Genomic DNA, 18,824 nt, shown 5'->3' with positions numbered 1-18,824 from the left:
TCTCAGCCCCATCCATCTTCCTCCCTCCCTTCCTCCTTCCCTCCCTCATCTCTCTCTTTCTCTCTGACACATGCACACGTGCACACACACACACAGATGTGTGTCTGCCCATGAACACATGAGATCCAGTTTTCACAACTGATGGTGGGAGCTCAGTGCTGTTCTCCAGCTCCTCCGGGCCTTTCTCTGTCCTTACAAAGAAGGTGCCCTGTGATGGTTAATATTGAGTGTCAACTTGATTGGGTTGAAGGATGCAAAGTGTTGTCCCTGTGTGTGTCTGTGGGGATGTTGCCAAAGGAGATGAACATTTGAGTCGGTGGATTTGGAGAGGCAGATCCACCCTTAATCTGGGTGGGCACCATCTGATCAGCTGCCAGCAAAAGCAGGAGGAAGAGCAAAAGCAGGTGGAAGAGCGTGGAAGGACTAGCCTGGCTTAGTCTTCCGGCCTACATCGTTTTCCCGTGCTGGATGCTTCCAGTCCTCAAAGATCGGACTCCAAGTTCTTCAGCCTTTGGACTCTTAGACCTTTAATCACAGACTGAAAGCTGCACTGCTGGCTTCCCTACTTTGGAGGTTTGGGACTCGGACTGGCTTCCTTGCGCCTCAGCTTGCAGACGGTCTGTTGTGGGAATTTACCTTGTGATCCTGTGAGTCAATCCTCCTTAATAAACTCCCCTTTATACATACAACCATCCCATTAGTTCTGTTTCTCTGGAGAACGCTAATACACATTCCTTTGTCAAAACTGCACTTAGGGCCAAAAACCCACTGCAGACCCTGGGGTCAGCAAAGCAGCAGCTCCCAGGGCCTCCTGGAAGCGTGGCGTTGCACATCTCGGCCAGGCCACTGGAGCTGTGTCCAGGGCTCCAGGCCACAGGTGGTGAGCACTGTGCCTGTTGAGATGGACTCCCTCCCCCGCTGCCGTGGCCATCAACGGTGGACTGAATAAAGAAAATGTGGTACAGATACACCATGGAATACTATGCAGCCATATCAAAGAACAAAACCATGTCCTTTGCAGCAGCATGTATACAGCTGGAAGCCTTTCTCCTAAGTGAATTAACAGAAACAGAAAACCACATACTGAATCTTTTCACTTGTAAGTAGGAGCTTAAATATCGGGTACATAGGGACAGACAGATGAGACTAGAGACTGCAGAATACTAGAGGGAGCAGGAAGGAGGGGCAGGGGTTGCTAGGTATTTATTAGGGGCACATTTGCAAAGTTGGCTTGTTTTCGGTTTTGTTCCCAAAGCCGGCATCGGATGTGAGAAAGCAACCTGGAAAACACTAGAAAGTCTGAACACAATTCTCTGATGTTGGACTTTTATTTATGATACCCATTTTGGGAGGAGCAGAATGACACTGTTGGCTACTAGTTCATATCTCTGTATCACTAGATTTGTATCTATATCTACATATATTCACACACACATATATAATGTACAACTATATAGACATATATATGTATACTTTTGTAAAAAGAACACTTTAAGAAAGGAGGTCGAAAGCGGGGGGGGTGCGGAGCGAGGCCCTTTGACCCCCCCGAGTCACGCACGCACGCCCAGCGCTACTGCGCAGCCGCAGAGACGTAGTCCAAGCTCCTTCCGCTCGCGCCTCAGTGTGCCTCGTGAGAGGGGAGACAGTTACCACACGGTTACCACACAGCCGCGGCACAGACTAGGCCTCAGGTCTCCGGCCTCAGGTCTCCGGCCTCAGAGCCAGACCCCGCCACCTCACGATTTCCGACCAGATTGAGGAACAAGGTAAGGTAACCTCCCCTCACCTGCCCCGCTAACTTGGGCCTCAAGTTCTGTCAGAGCCTTGGCCCTGCCCGGTTAGGCGACCATTCAGGGGGTGGCAGGATTGGATGTTCATCGGCGGGGGCATGTTGGGGGCGGCAGGATTGGATGTTCATCGGCGGGGGCATGTTGGGGGCGGCAGGATTGGATGTTCATCGGCGGGGGCATGTTGGGGGCGGCAGGATTGGATGTTCATCGGCGGGGGCATGTTGGGGGCGGCAGGATTGGATGTTCATCGGCGGGGGCATGTTGGGGGCGGCAGGATTGGATGTTCATCGGCGGGGGCATGTTGGGGGCGGCAGGATTGGATGTTCATCGGCGGGGGCATGTTGGGGGCGGCAGGATTGGATGTTCATCGGCGGGGGCATGTTGGGGGCGGCAGGATTGGATGTTCATCGGCGGGGGCATGTTGGGGGCGGCAGGATTGGATGTTCATCGGCGGGGGCATGTTGGGGGCGGCAGGATTGGATGTTCATCGGCGGGGGCATGTTGGGGGCGGCCTCTGGGTATTGGCCATCTGCTGCCGATTGGTCAGGGCGCCCGTGGGAGATTTGGCGTGGTGGACCAAGATGGCGCTGAGTTCAGGGGGTCTCCGGGCTCAAGATGTCCTCGTGGCGTGAGGTGATCTTGAGGTTCATGGCGTCCCTGTGGCGCTCAGTGGCTCGGGGTTGGGGTGACTCGGGCTTGTGCCCAGAGTGCGTCAAGATACTGGGCCTGGTTGCCCTAGGGCCCACGGTTCTTTCCCGAGCCTCGATTGGTTGGGAAACCATCGAGGCGATGGTTGGTCGGCCAGGTGGGGCACCTCCAGGAGTGTGCCTCAAACCCCGGCAGGCGGTGCGGCGGGGCCTGGCGCTACAGCAGCTCTATGCAGCCGCACTTTTTCTGGAATTTGTTGATTTTTCGCTGGTGGGCAGCCGCGGGGCACGGCCTTGTTCAGTGTTCTGGCGTAGCGGCCCTGGTGCAGCCTCAAATGCCGGGTGCTCTGAGGGGGTGCTTTGGGTGGTGCCCGCCGCCTCTCCCGCGGCGCCTGCGCGGGCGACGTTTTGAGATTTCGCACCTCATTAAATCCTTGGGGCTGACTTTCTGGGACTAGCTGATTCTTTTCCAGCTGCTCTCTTTTTGGTGAGGGGTGGTATTGGGGGGCGAGGAATGACTTTTTGTTGTTGTTGTTGTTATTGGGGGGCGAGGAATGACTTTTTGTGGTTGTTGTTATTGGGGGGCGAGGAATGACTTTTTGTGGTTGTTGTTATTGGGGGGCGAGGAATGACTTTTTGTGGTTGTTGTTGTTATTGGGGGGCGAGGAATGACTTTTTGTGGTTGTTGTTATTGGGGGGCGAGGAATGACTTTTTGTTGTTGTTGTTATTGGGGGGCGAGGAATGACTTTTTGTTGTTGTTGTTGTTATTGGGGGGCGAGGAATGACTTTTTGTGGTTGTTGTTGTTATTGGGGGGCGAGGAATGACTTTTTGTGGTTGTTGTTGGTTTCGCTTTGTTTTTCAGACAGAGTCTAGCTCTGTTGCCCAGGCTGGAGTGCAGTGGCGCCATCTTGGCTCACCACAGCCTCCGCCTCCCGGGTTCAAGCGGTTCTCTCTCCTCAGCCTCCTGAAGAGCTGAGGCTATAGGCGTGGCCGCCACGTAGGGCTAATTTTGGTATTTTTTGTTGAGATGGGATTTCGTCATGTTGCCCACGCTGGTCTGAACTCCTAGGCTCAGGCAATCCTCCTGCCTCAGTCTCCCAAAGTACTGGGATTACTGGCGAGAGCCACCGCATTGGGTGAGAGCTTTGAGTTTAAAGAATTGACCAACTCCCGAGTTGATTTCCTGTCGGACTTTTCGCGGTTGAGACATAGAGTTGGGGTTTTGATGGTAACCGAGTTCCATTAGAGACAGACTGTGCAGCTTCGCTGTTTTATTTTAAATACGTTAATGAGGAGGAAGAGAAAGACAAGACGTAGGGTGTTGGGGGCAGAGGCGGGAGTCGGGAGCGCCTGCGAAATCGGGGTCCCTGTGGAGCTGGGGAGCCGTCGAGGCGCGCGAGGGCCGGGCCCCCTTGCCGCGTGGTCTTTGACAGGAAAGTCTCTGATTTGGTTGCGGTCGGACCGCGTCCCTCCCCCCGCTCCCTCCTCTCCCCGGCTCTCCCGGGCTCTCCCCGGCTCTCCCCGCAGTGGGGCCGACCGGCTTCAGGTTGACTAACAGAGAGCGATTTTCCGAGCAGCTTTGCAGCGCGGCGTTTTCTAAATCGGGGCGTGGGCTGGGTGCCCTTTGGAGCCTCGCTCGTCCCGCCTGCAGCAAGTGCTGGGCGATGGGATGCGGTTTTGGCGGCAGTGGAAGGGCTGCCTTTGAGAGTCCCGCAGGAAGATTTAGAAAGTGATTGTTCTTAAAACGGAGCGGCCTGGCTGTTGTAATTGCCCTGTTTTGCTGTGTGTTCCTCAAAGTGGTCCCCGCGTGAGTGGTCCCTCATTGTGAGCTGTGCCTCATGTCATGAGTTGATGGCCTTGCGCCTTGGAAGCGAATATTTATGACTTTTGAAAATGTGTTTAAAATGTCTTTAACGTCTAAAAAAGTCTCTTAGAAAACCAAATGGCTTCTTGTTGTTATGTTATCAAGAATTTAGATTTCTGTGGTAAATATGAGGTTCATTTTAAGTAAACTCATTGTTATGGGATTTGAGACTTAAACGTGAAATTAATTTTGCACAATCAAGTCATGGCTGGGCTCTTTGAAAACGTTGTAAGGCTGAAATTATTTATCTTGTGCGAAGAAGTGAGAAGGAACTAAAATGTGTGGTGTTATCAACAGCTTAGGTTTCTGTGGTAAATATAAATGAGTTTCCTTTTAAGTAAACTCATTTTTGTGGAATTTGAGATTTGAAATTGAAATTAATTTTGCACAATCTAGTCATGGTTGGGCTCCGAGAAAATGTTGTAAAGCTGTGATTTATCTTGTGGAAAAAAGTGAAAAGGAACTAAAGTGTATAGTGTTAACAAGAGTATGAATTTCTGTGGTAGATGAATTTCATTTTAAGTAAACTCATTTTTACAGGATTTGAGATTTAAAGTGAAATTGATTAATTTTGCGCAATCTAGTCATGGTTGGGATCTGAGAAAACGTAAAGCTGAAATTATCTTGTGAAAAGAAGTGAGAAGGAACTAAAATGTATGGTGTTATCAAGAGCTTCGATTTCTGTGGTAAATCTAAATGAGTTTCTTTTTAAGTAAACTCGTTTTTGTGGAATTTGAGATTTGAAAGTGAAATTAATTAATTTTGCACAATCTAGTCACGACTGGCCTCTGAGAAAACGTTGTAAAGCTGTGATTTATCTTGTGGGAAAAAGTGAAAAGGAACTTAAATTTATGGTGTTATCAAGAGTTGGCTGGGCGCAGTGGCTCACGCCTGCAATCCCAGCACTTTGGGAGGCTGATCACTTGAGGTCAAAAGTTCCAGACCAGCCTGGCCAACATGGTGAAACTGGTCTCTACTAAAATTAGCCGGGCGTGGTGGCACATGCCTGTTATGCTAGCTACTCGGGAGGCTGCTTTAACCTGGGAGGCAGAGGTTGCAGTGAGCTGAGATCTTGCCACTGTACTCCAGCCTGGGTGATAGAGTAAGACTCTGTCTCAAAAAGAAGGGGAGGGGGAGTTTAGATTTCTGTGATAAATATAAGTGAGTTTCATTTTAAGTAAACTCATTTTGTGGGATTTGAGATTTAAAAATGAAATTAATTTTGCGCATTCTAGTCACGGTTGGGCTCTAAGAAAATGTTGTAAAGCTGTAATTGTTTATCTTATGGGAAGAAGTAAAAAGGAACTAAAATTTATGGTGTGTCTATTATGAACCAGGCATGATGCTGAGAGTTTAACTGTGTCATTTTTGTCCTAAATAGCCCTGTGAAGTAGATATCATTCCAACTTTACAGGTTAGAAATTTGAGGCACAGAGAGATGAAATATTTGCCTAAAGTGAAATGGCAAATTTGGCAATTTGGACTTGGATTCAAGTGTTTCTAACGAAAGCCCAGCTCCTTGCATCATGCCCTCGTACCTAAAAGACATGACCTAATTCATTTCAGGTGCAATGTGAATGAAAATTACATGTTATGACCCAGGCTTGTTGTCTGTGCTCCTTGTTAAATAGTTCTGTTGGATAGATGTGGTCAATACCCAAAAGCTTTTGCTATCTTTGCCAGGCATTGCTCTAAGCACTTGACATGTATTAATTCATTTAATCCTTATAATTCCATGAGGTATGTGCTATTATCATTCCCATTTTACAGACAAAACAAATGAAGCACAGAGGATTTAAGTAAGTTGTTCAACTTACTTACACAGCTAGTATGTGGGGGAGGTGGGACCCAAACCCAGGTATTCTGGCCACAAGCCTAAGGTCTTAATGCCGTTTGATGCTGCCTCTCATGTAACCAGATATGTGTGACAGTTGCTTCACAAGTCTTAAAGTGTGAGTGTTCTTGTAGTTCAGGGAAAGCCATGTCACATCCACATGGGATGATCATTGGCATAGCGCTCTTGCTTTTTGGAGGTGAAACTTGAATTAAGCCTTGAATAGGTTCTCCTGGGTGGAGACACAACAGGGTATTATGGGTAGAGGGCATAACAGGAGCAAGAAGCTCAGAGTGCAAGATTGGTGTTGATTTGCATATGTACCACAAACATAAACATGTTGTGAGTCCAGGTACACAGTGTTCCCTGTCTACCCCAAGTTTTGACAACATTGTAATTAATCCAACTGGGGAGTTCTCTGTTCTCTGGATGTAAGAGCTTGCAACCATTGTCTGCAAACTCCCCTGTAACAGGCTACATAGTAAATATTTAGGCTTAGAACAAGCAGTCCCCAACATTTTTAGCAAGAGGGACCCGTTTTGGTTTCCTGGGGGGACCGGGAGAGTGCTGGGGGTGGGGGGAATATTGTTTTGCAATGAAATTGTTTCATAAGGAGAGTGCAACCTGCACATGCAGTTCACAGTAGGGTTCCTGCTTCTGTGAGAATCTAATGCTGCAACACATCTGACAGGGGGTGGAGCCCAGGGGGCAATGCTTGTTAGCTCCTGCTGTGCAGTCTGGTTCCTAACTGGCCAAGGACAGGTACCAGGCGGTTCCCCAGGGGCTGGGGACCCCTGGCTTAGAGTAAAGGGGCAAGTGGTAAGAAGTGACCTCTGCGCAGTGGGCAGGGTCCTGATTGTGGAAGGACCTTGCAAGCCATGCTAGGAGTTTGGATTTTCCTGTGTTATTGGCAGCAGAGGTATTCCAGGTGATTTTAATAATGAAGTAAAGCTCGTAGAGTGTGGTGGTAGACTGCACCATTTACTAGCTATAAGACCTTGGTAAATTACTTAAATCAAGCTTGTCCAACCCGACTTATTTTGTTGTTGTTGTTGTTGTCATTGTTGTCCTTCTGTTTTGTTTTGTTTTAGTCTTTCAGCAGCCTGAAGCCATGCTTTCTAGCCTCTGTCTCTAGTGATAAGTGGAAAAGGGGGATGAGGAAGGGGGTTTACTGGACCAACCAGAAACAGAAACTAAGAACCCATGAATGTATTCTCTCCCTTGGACACCCCTAAAAAGAAAGAAAACTGTCTTTGCTTCAGTTTTCTCATAAGGAAAATGCGGATACTAATAGAACCTACCCTAGAGGGTTGTCAGCAATTTAGCAAGATAGAATACCTAGTCAAAGGATCAAAGGAAAGTACAAATTAAATTAGAAATAGTAATTTTAAACCGTGGTTTTGCTAAAATTTCTGTAATTGTGATGAAATGATTATCCTTCCAGATAAAAATAATTTGTCAAAACAACTCAAGGAAAGATAGGATAATTTGCTTAGCTCATTATCCATGGAGGAACTTAGAAAACGTTATAAAAGCTGGACCCAGAGAGTTTCTTTTTTGTTTAATTCAGCCCTTTAGAGCACAAAAATTCTGGTGTGATGTAAACATTTTTAGAGCATAGAAAGAGATGAAAGGCTTCCCAGCTAATTTTTCAGAGCAATTTTGATACCAAGTGTTAATAATGTATCAATACTGATTCATTAATTGTGAGAAATATACCATCTCACTAATGTAAGATCTTAGAAATAGAGATGCAAACAATTTCTAAATAAAACACCAACAAATTGAATGTTGTTCTTTATAATCAGCTGGACCCCTCACCCCCAGAACATTAAGAAATGTATTAATACGTTGCATCAGGAGGTCAAAGGAGAAAAGCGATTTAGTCATCTGATGCCAAGAAAGCGATTTGGTACTATTTATCTGTCTTGGTTTTAAAACTACATGCAGGACCGGCAGGATACCACCTTAGTTTAGTTTAGAACATCTGGCTGACCCCAACAGCCCTCCTTAATGGGAAGAAGTAGAGGAGAGTTTTCAAACGTGGATACCTATCCGTTGTTTCTACTTCTAGGAATTTATCCCATAGAACTACTTCCACAGGTGCAAGACTGTTGTGCAGTGTTCTTTGTAAGAGCAAGACTTTAGAAGTAACTTGAATATCTATGAATTTATGAATTGGGGACTGGTTTAATAAATCATGGCATATTTATGAGATAGACCACTAAGAAGTCATTACAGAAACTACAGTAAATCTAAAAGTATTGATTTGGAAAGATTTTCTACCGTAGGTTACTTTTGCCTGTTTTTGAGTTTAATGTCAGTTGAGTCATATACTATATTCTCTTTTTTGTGTCTGGCTGTTTTTAAACTCAAGGTTATGGTTGTGGGATTTGGCCTTCCTGTGTGTGGCAGTAGTTGGTTTATTCTCATTGCTGTGTAGTTCTTTTGTATGAATATACCACAATTGAATTACTCATAGCTTGTGTAAGTCTTATGGTCCGAAAAACTCAAATAGTTTAAAAAGTGAAATTTGATTGAAGTTAGAGCTCCAATTAGAGGTATTTTACAACTTGATACCTCTATGCAACATTGGTGTGCATTTATCTAACTTGAGTTCTCCCATCTTCTTTATCCCCTTTTGATTTCTCTCTTTTGGGCTCATGGTCATTAGTATCTCCACTATAGAATGGTCATTAGTATCTCTACTATAGAATGAAAGGGAAACGGGAAAAGAGATGAAACTTGAATCCCTTACTTGTGCCTCTCATTACTGCTCTGGCTCAGGAAGGATAAAGTGAAGTAGTTCTTTTATTAACATACCCTTCCCAGTAACTGGGATGCAGACCTTCAAAGCAAATCTCTAGTACAAGATATAATCTGATACGGTTGTAGCCAGTATCTTCTATTTCCATAGTTAAGTGATTCAGAGCCATAACTGAACCTTCCTAATTCTAGATTGTTTGGCTTGCCTTTCACAGCCATTTATTTAGGTTTCATATGCAATGTAATAAGGCAATCCTAACTTGAAAACTGAAATGGACCTTAGAGATCGTCTCCGCTGGTATTCAAAACCTGGTGCATGGGAAGATGGTGTCTCTCATGGGCTGTCCAGCCCACATACTGGTGGGGTCTCAATCCAGAATAGACGCCCGGCTTACATTTTGGAGGCAATGTGTTCTCCTTAGTCAAGAGCCTTTTGGAGCTCCTTTACAAAAGCAGTTGGCCCTTATGTTCTCTTGTTCATTTGTTTCCAGCATTTACTCTGTAGGCTTTAAGTTGCTAAGCAGTTGGTAAATGTGTTTGATTCGATTCTTATTTCTAGTCATGGGCAATATAGCCCTTCAGTTTTAAAAGATTTATTCTAAATTGGCCATGGAAGAAATCTGGTTTTGTCACTTTTAAAAATTCAACCCAGAGTCCAATTCAATTTGAATTAGCATTCTGAGAGCATATCCGTATTATTAAGGTAGTAAGGATATGAAGTAACTTTCTTATGCATTGCTTTTCAGGAGTAGAGGTTTGCCACTCTCAGGTGACTAAGCAGTATCACAAAAATGATGTCTAGCAACACCAGTGAAGCTGATGTGGTTTGTATTCAAATTGAAAATGCGTCTTTGTTCTTTTTATTGTGCCATACTTCTATTCTAAATTTAATTTTATATAGTAAAATGCATAGGTAATTGAATTTTTGTTATGTATTTTGGCAGTAATATATAAAGCTCTTGTGACAATTTGTGTTCAAGTTTCTTTGTGATCACACACTTAAATTTCTTTTGGGTCAACAGAAGTTGAATTACTAGGTTATGGAGTTCCGTAAATTTAACTCTGTGAGAATCTGCTGAACAGTTTTTCAAAGTAGTTGTGCTGTTTTTACATTTCTGTTATATTCTTCTATATTTCTTAATCCTTCAAGTTGAATCAGTATATAGATTATTAAACTGTATCTAATTTGGCTTAACAGAAAACACCTTTTTTTAGTTACATAAGGACATAGATAGTAATGCTACCTAAGTAGTCTAGGCAAATCTCTTAACTACTATCAGTTCTACTGTTTTTCAAAAATCTTTGAAGATAATGTTAAGTGCCTACCAAGAGTCATTTTTCTCTGACATAACTATGTAAAAGCACTTTGAAAAGCATGAGGCACTGTACAAGACTAGGATAGTATATTTTTAAAAATACTGAACTGTAACCTAATTCCATATTTTTTGTAATTTCTATCATGTATTTTCAAACAAAAGCATACATAGCTACCAAGTATGTTTATTTTAAAATTATTCCTATACTTCATAATTCATCCTTAGAATGAAGAGTTATCATATTGAAGTGTAACGGTTATTCACTACTTACTTATTTATACCCTATCTTATTTTAAAAAGTTTTAAGGTACTTTAGAGATTAATTTATGAAGAAAAATAGGTGCTCAGATGTTTTCTGTCTTGTCCACAGAGGGGCACTGTTGGATTATTTAGAAATCAAAAACCATATAACGTTTATTTTTTTGTTCATGGTTAGAAACACTTGCTTTTAAAGTAGTTCTGGTGCTAAAGGACTGGTCTTTCTACCATGAAGCATATAAAGGGTTAAGCTTAGTGAAAACTGTTATCTTAAGTATTGTTGGGTTAATGAGAACACAGTTCCGCAAGCACATCTTTTTGTAGTCATAGTATTTACAATGAGCAAATTTCCTTTGCTATCACAAATAGCCCTTTGTAAAAGCTTCTTGAAAGTGAAATTAAACCCTCAACTTTTCTTTTAGTTCTGTCTTTCATCTTTCCTTTTAATTTGTTGATAAATCTTCCTCAGATAAAAACAAGTATATCTACTTATGATGATGACAACACTGTTGTTCTTCATGCATATGAAACAAAACATAAATTTGCAAATGAAACAAAAACTGAGGTAAGTAGTGTTAATTGCTAATTGCCAAATATATTAACACTTGCTGTTTTAAAGAAAAAAATTTAAATTCCTCGTATGCTATGGAGTTCCCATAAACTCACAATCAAGAAAATATCTCTCCCCTGAATTTGAATGCTTTCTTTCATCAGAGAATGAGCACTTAACCATTTTACTTTCCACTTTTTCTTATATAGTAGAAAATTAAGAGTAGTTTTGTACTCACTTTCAGTACAAAACTCTAAACCTGGATTCTTCCGATATAATAAATTCTTTTATTGCCTCCTTCCTCAATTGTCAGTTATCATTTTCATTCTCATCTAAATGTGAATTTCTTAAATCTCTGCTTTAGATTAAGACTTCTGAAAACCATTAAGAAGTTGGTTATAAATAAAAACAATTTAAATAAATAAATACAGTTCCCCTCGCCCCTGGTGTTCAGTTTGACGTTACAGAAAGAAAGCATTAACCACTTTAAAACTACTAGCAGGAACCGATTACTGTAGCTGATGCATCCTGTAATACTGAAGAGCAACCGAAGTCAGTGTATGATGTCCTTACCTATTGCCAGGTATGGAAGTTCTGTCTCTTCAATGTAGTTCTCTAAAATGTTAAGTCAAAATTCTCCTTATCTCACATAAAAGGAAAGTGTACAATTAATTGAAATTTTGCCTATTAAATTATTTATGATTATCATTCCGTTGTGATTATTTTTTAAAAACAATTTCTGGTTAGAGCCACATTTCCTGGTGACATTTTTGAAATAGCAACATGTAGATTTTGTAGCTTTTTAAAAAGCTCATTACCAACCAAATGAAATGGCCCCAAGGGCCCTTCTCCATTCCTCCCAAGGGACTGGCTCTTTCTTCACTTATCCATTCTAGATCACAGGGGTGTCGCTGCAGCCTGCCTTGTTCTTTCATCCCAGTTCCCTCTTGAGTCCACCTCCCTCCTGCTTAGGCTGGGAGCAGAGGAGGACACCCTCTGCTGGCCGTCCCCTGCCTACCTCAGTCCCGTAGTCCTGCCTCTTCACTCCTGGAGACAGTGGAGCACCTGGGGCAGTCCTCCCTTCCAAGTCCTCATATCTGTCCCCATAGTCAACCAATTGCCCCCATCCTCAGCCTTCTGACCTTTTCACAACCATTTTAGTGACCAGGGTTGACACCCTCACTGCTTTCTGCATCTGGTCCCCTCCCCGAACTCAGAGCTGCCCCCATCGGGCATCCCTCTCTCTCCTCTGGCTTCAGTCCCTGTTCTGCCTCTGGTCCCCTCTCCAAACTCAGAGCTGCCCCCCCATCGGACATCCCTCTCTCTCCTCTGGCTTCAGTCCCATTCCCTCCTTCCCCTCTGTAAGTTCTCCCACAGCTTGGAGAAGCTACTTTTCTTGCCTCCCATCCCTCCTTTCCTGTCATCCTCACTCTCTCCTTACCATAACAGCCCCATTCCTGGAACGTCATTGATACTTGCCGTCTCCACACCTGGCTTCCTGTTTTTCTCTGTGGGTATTTTTGAACCTGTTGTTCCTTCCGCCCTGTAAGCCCTTACATGCATCCTCACCTGCTAAGCACCTTCTCATGTTTTAATTCTCACCTCAGACCTCACCTCCTCTGAAAAGTTCTCTATGACTGCCAGCCTGGGTTAGGCCCACTCTTCTCTGCATGCTTAGCCTCCTGTTCCTGCCTGTGTCACGATGCTGGTAATAACACTAGTAACACTAGTAACTAATAACACTGAGCACCGTTGAACTGGGCATAGTGTAGTGTTGTTTCTGTTAGCATTAACCTAATACTATAGCAAGGTTCTCATCAAGAGAACCCTGAGAGAGATTTTCATCCCGATTCCCTACATGAGGACATTGAAGCACAGAGACGTTAAGTAACCTGCCCAGGGTCACAGAGCCAGTAAATGGCTGGACTCTAGTATTTGACCCCAACCATGTTCCCCTAGAGCCTGCACTGTAGAACCCTCGCAGCCCAGTGGTTCTCACCGGGGACATCAGAATCACCTGGGGGCTTGTGAAAACATAGACCACTGCCCCTACTCCCAGAGTTCCCGGTTCCATAGGTCTGGGGTACAGCCTGGAATTTGGCATTTCTGATGAGCTTGCGGGTGATGTTAATGCCACCGTTTTGTCGACCACACTTTGCAAACCACTGTTCCAGGCTATTAATCACTTTGTCTATTGGAATTCTCTTTTTACTTGTCTCTCCCCCAGCTGAGATGGCAGTTCCTCTAGGAGAGGAGCTTTTTGTTTGTTTTTAAATAGGGTGGGGTCTCACTCCATTTTTCCTGGCTAGAGTGGGGTGGCACAGGCACAGCTCACTGCAGCCTCAACTTCCCAGGCTCAGGTGATTCTCCCACCTCAGCCTCCCTAGTATCAGGGACTACAGGCATACACTGCCACACTTGGCTAATTTTTTGTATTTTTGGTAGAGACGGAGGTTTCGCCATGTTGCCTAGGCTGGTCTCTAACTCTTGAGCTGAAGCCATCCACCTGCCTCAGCCTCCCAAAGTGCTGGGATTACACCTGATCAGGAGCCTTTTTTCAGTCCATGTTCTCAACACCTAGCAAAGTAGTTCTGCCAGGTGGTAGGCTGTCAATAAAGGTTTGGATAAATGAAAGAATTAATGAATGAATTAATGAGGAAATGTTTCTGGCCCTTTGTTAAGTATATTTTTCTTTACCCAAAGTTTCTGCGTATTTCAGGAATTCTCAGATTTTTATCAGTCTCCTATGTGCTTGATTGGCGTATAAATCTCATGTGTACTCCATGGTTTTGTAAGGTTAATTACTGGCTGCATGATTTAAAAGTACTTTGAAGCCAAAAGTCACATCTGTTATATTTGGTTCAGTGTTCCTTCTGGAGTGGAACACTTGCTGTCTATAATATAGACTTCATATTTGTAGATATATGAACATACATGTTACATATGAACATTATAAAGTGAGTCTTTGTTCTTTTAGCAGATTTGAGCATTTCTTTCCTAAAATAGCACCTTCCTTGATGTGCAGTGTCTCCATCATCAGTGTGCTAGTGTAGAGGCATTGTAGCACATTCATTTGCCACCATTAGAGCTTCCTCAGTGCCGACATGGGGTAGAGCAGGGGAAGAGACATTGGGGCTCCTGAACTCAGCCTATTGGCTCTGTGTCACCTACAGCCAGGCCTTGAATAGAAGGAAGACATTTCTGATGGCTTGAGAACTTTTGCTGTGTCTAGCAGTTGACATTTGACTTAATGGTATTTTCATGTTACTTTTCTTTGAAATAGAAACTACATTATATTATACACTGTATACCTATTATATAACTATATTGTATTGTAATAGGTTATATATGATGCTATCCAAAACCTGGATAAGAAGATTGATGGCATTAGCAGAAAGGTTTCAAAAATCCAACGTTTCAATGCAAAAGCAGGGTCGACGAATCGCGTAAGTGTTATAAAAAACATTTTTACAACTATGATAAACCTTTGGTTTGTAAAGATGCCAATCAGCTAGAAGTGAGAGAGTACCAGTAACTGTGTGAGATTAGCAAGGCATGTCTATACTTGTATCAGTAGATGGAGACTACTGACTCTCGGTTGGGAGAATGCCGAAGTTTAGGTTTGATAACTTATGACACTGCGTATTTTTATGTTTGTAACTATCATGTGTAAAATACAATTAAAATGTAGAATTGAAGAAGAATCAATTATATACTCAAAAAGGAGCATTTATTTTTAATAATGTAAAGCAAAGTTGCATGGAAAATAAGTATTAATGTATTTACTACTCATTTTATTACTTTTTTACTCACCGTTGGTTGATGCTGTGTTTCTGTGATTTCAGAAGCCATCTGGCTTTGGATATGGATATGCGTACAGAAATTATTCTTGCCTGCTTGCTAAAAAGCTTAAACTCCAGAAAATGAAGAAAAGTCAGGCTTACGAGACATTCTCCTACTCTCAAAGTTATAGTCCCACTTCACCGGTGGCAGTGCGGGCGGATAATTCCCAGAGCAACAATCCAGCACCATCCTTTCACATGGAAGAATACCAGCGAGCTGAGCCGGAGGAGGACCCAGTCCTCAGCTGCACTCCGAGTCCAGTGCATCCCTCAGACCACTCTGAGCATGGTTTTCAACCGTCTTATGCATCTGATGGTGCAATGCCTGGCTCTTCACGGCCCTACCGTGGCAGCGCTAGGGTTAACAGCAGCCAAGGCAAGTACTCACCTGACCGCTCTTTCGCAGTACCACTTTCAGGTATGCTGGCCCAGGGAGAGCCCAGTTCAGTACATGCCCCTGAGATGATGAGTTACTCAGCTTTAGTGGAGATTAGGCACATTGTATCATCTCTCTGCTTCCGTTCTGGTTTTGGTGAGTTTGAAATGCTGTATCTACAAGTAGCACTATTTGACCTGCATTTATCAACATCCTTGATGCAAACTAATAGAAGCTGCTCATTTCCTATTTTGAGGGCTGGTTTTAGGGTATATTCAGAATGATGACTAACATTTATTGAGTGTCTATTATGTGCAAGGCACTGTGCCAATCAGCCGACACCCCTCTTCCCCACTTATAATGACACCATGGTGTTGGCACATTTCTTACCCTGTCCCCAAGGTCACAGAGCTGATGAGTAGCACTTCTAGAGCTCTGCCTCATTGTGATTTTTAAAATCTTCTATTTTTTTTTTACTCTTTCCCTAGATAAATAAAAAACACTCCTGAGATGGCAAGAGCCCAGATGATAGGGAAGAAAGGGTATGCTTTGGCTAATTCACACACACACACACACACACACACACACACACACACACAGATCAAATTGTGTTGTTGGTCTTGGTTGGAGAAACAAATTTCCCTAACTACTTATGAAACCCACTTTAGTCATCACACACTAATTTTAGGGAATCGAACACTCTGGGTGAGTAAAAGAATACTTAGCAGTACACAAAGAAATTTCAACACAGCTTAGTATAGAGCGTAGCTAAAACTTTCTGAAGTATGAGCACTTAAATTGTCTCATATCTCAGTTATTTCTTTCTTTTAACATATAAACCTTTGACCAAAATCTCTATTACTATGCAATTAAGCATGAAAGAGGAATTAAATAAAATGTTATAGTTACTTCTGGCCTAGTTTAGCAGAAAGCGATCTTGTCTTCTTCAAAGTGCACATTAGCACTTAGGCCATCAGGGACAGGAATCTAAAGAGTAAAGTGATACTAAAAATAACCTTATTGAATACATGGTGAAGATTTGATAAAAGGACTGATTTGGTTCTTAAAGATAATGGGGTTGTTATTGAGATTCATTTATTAAAAGAAACAAATTTAAGCAATTATAAAACTGTAAATTTGGGGAATTTCCATTAGATTTAGCTAGTAAAATCAACTTAATCTAGATAGACCAAGAGAGAGATTAAGAGAGCAATTCCTTGAAATACTTGAAGTAAGAGAGTCATACGTTAGGCTAGATTAACCTAATTTTACCCAAGTGACAGATCTTTTGCCATATTTGCCTGTGGCCAAAGAAGACTTGATTTGCTTCATCTGTGTTGTGATCTTTGAAACTTTAAGGTAACTTCTGAACCTGTCTTTGCTATCTAGGGAAGGTCAGATGGGCCGCTCTTGTGTAGGCATCCTCACATCATCTTTATATAGACTTTCACTAGATTTTACAGTTGGAGTCTTGACTCCTTGCTAGGAACGTCACAGAAGGTTTCAACAAAGACACCATTCCTCCCTTCCTAACATCTGTTCTTTCAGGATAATAATCAGGACAAGTGTGATTTATCTTTTTTCTTTTCTCCTCTCCATTGAAGTTACAAGTGTACCAGTGGACAATGACATGTATTTAGAGGACAACTTCATTAAGCACCCTGCAACATGGTCGGTGGAAGCAGTGGTCCTATTTCTGAAGCAAACGGATCCTAAGACATTATCCCCTCTTGTCGATCTCTTCAGAATCCATGTAATGCATCTTTTGATCCTGTTTTCTTGCTGTAATGTCTTTGAATGACCTCTGTGCAAGCCTTTCAGCTGGATACTGTGTGAATAGTGGGTGAACCCTATCAACTGATTTTTCCATGTCAGAAAGGTTATTTTGCCCCAGGTTAGCCTTAAGTGGTAGGCTAATAGTCTGTTCTTCAAATGGGTATCAAAGTGCCTAAACTACAAATTGCCTCAACTTCTCAAGACATGATGATTCAGCATGGCCACTCAGGTGTACCTCCCCTTTGTAAGGACAGATACAATGATCCTCCCGCATCTGCTCCCAGCTGGGCACCAGGACCACGAGGAAGAGGGGTTAAGCACAAACTATCATAGAGTAACCTTCTTTCTATATAACCGGTGATTCAACAACTGATTCTATTTGCCTTATTATTGATGATTTGTGATGCTAATACCCTCTTGCTATTACCAGATCATTTACAAAGTAATATCCTAGGCCAAAGTTTTATAAGATTCGGTTTCTTTAATTTTGAGTTATGCTCAGTAGAAAAAATATGGAAGGTGCCAAACAAAGATTGTACTATAAGAGATTTCAGGTCTTTTCAGATAAGGTTGTACTATAAGGGATTTCAGATCTTTTCAGATAGTGTTAAATGAGTGAGATTTTATTTTTAAACTGGAACATATAAAACCAAGTCATATGCTTCAGCAGCTTAAGTTGCTCAGTTAAGATAAGGAATTTTAAAAGGATGCTTTGTGACTATGAAGAAATATTTTCACACTGTATCCTAACAAATAAAATTAGTAGCCACATAGCTGACTTTCAGTATAGTAAGAAAGTTGGTCATTAGTTTTAGCATCTAATTAGCTTCAGACAACGAATTCACATTCATGGTAAAGACAACATTGTATAGACATTTATAGTTTGCACTGATGCTGACATACTCATCTTCCCAGCCCTTCTCAGAAATTTAATGACCATCTGAAATTCATTTTTGCTCTTCTTGGTCTTTACTATTTTGTCATGGATGTGTAGTATTTTATTCAACGTAGAGTATGTATTTAAAGTTAAGTTTGACACAGTTTATTTTTTAAGATATTAGGTTAAATTTCCTTTTTCTTAGAACTTGAAGTGAGTTTATACATTACCAAGTGGTGCTTCACTGTACAAGTTATATTTTTAATAGCGTTCATAAAGCAGATGCATATTCAGAGAATATACATCTGCAATGAACTGTTCTCTAGTTTGCTTTACATGTTCTCATAAAGAACTAACTGCTCTGTTGAAAATATGGAAGCATTACTAATTATTGTTACGTTTCTTCTCTCCACAGGAAATTGATGGGAAGGCTCTGCTCCTACTCACGAGCGACGTGATGCTGAAGTACTTGGGTCTGAATCTGGGAACGGTCATGAAGCTATGCTACTACATTGAACGACTTAAACAAGGAAAATGCTTTCAAAATTAAAAAAAAAATCCTTGTACAAATTTAGATTGGGCCTACTTCCAGAGATACCAATGCCTTCTTAGTGTAGAATCATTTTTCTGCCCTTTAGTCATTTTTGTTTTTTAGAAAGTATCTCTCAAAATATAGCCAGAGTTGTAGAACTATGTTATAGTCCAGTCTACTACTTTCAAAACCATTTAACTGCTAGATGGTATTAGAATAGTCCAATAGGAAATTCATTCTTTATAGGTCTTAAAAAATTACTCTTATTATATTGTTTACAAATATTTCATGCAAGAAATGGAAAATAAACCCCTTTGATTCTGGTTCATCTTTATACAGAGAACTAAGACAGCTAAGAGAGGTATTATCAGGGGTTGGCAACTTCCATGATGAA

General features: G+C 42.2%; 1 protein-coding gene across 5 annotated transcripts; it reads left to right on the top strand.

The window, feature by feature from the left end:
• Nucleotides 1–1,620: 1,620 nt before the first annotated feature.
• Nucleotides 1,621–18,577, top strand: LOC144581203 (sex comb on midleg-like protein 1). Of its 5 annotated transcripts, none has more exons than XM_078364105.1 (8): nt 1,621–1,766; nt 9,650–9,727; nt 10,947–11,042; nt 11,530–11,610; nt 14,369–14,473; nt 14,873–15,245; nt 16,850–16,998; nt 18,314–18,577. In XM_078364105.1, exons 2-8 carry the CDS (start codon nt 9,695–9,697, stop codon nt 18,446–18,448), a joined length of 972 nt encoding a protein of 323 aa, XP_078220231.1. In that variant the 5' UTR covers nt 1,621–1,766; nt 9,650–9,694; the 3' UTR covers nt 18,449–18,577. The 5 variants fall into 5 exon arrangements, with proteins under 5 accessions (XP_078220231.1, XP_078220228.1, XP_078220232.1 ...); XM_078364102.1 differs by having other exon boundaries at nt 11,527–11,610; XM_078364106.1 differs by lacking the exon at nt 1,621–1,766 and adding an exon at nt 2,345–2,423.
• The last annotated feature ends 247 nt before the right edge of the window (nt 18,578–18,824 follow it).

The sequence above is a fragment of the Callithrix jacchus genome, chromosome X, assembly GCF_049354715.1.
Source record: "Callithrix jacchus isolate 240 chromosome X, calJac240_pri, whole genome shotgun sequence".
In the NCBI taxonomy this organism is placed as follows: domain Eukaryota; kingdom Metazoa; phylum Chordata; class Mammalia; order Primates; family Cebidae; genus Callithrix; species Callithrix jacchus.
Note: the sequence above shows the minus strand (reverse complement) of the source record. Positions and strands in the feature narration are given on the sequence as shown.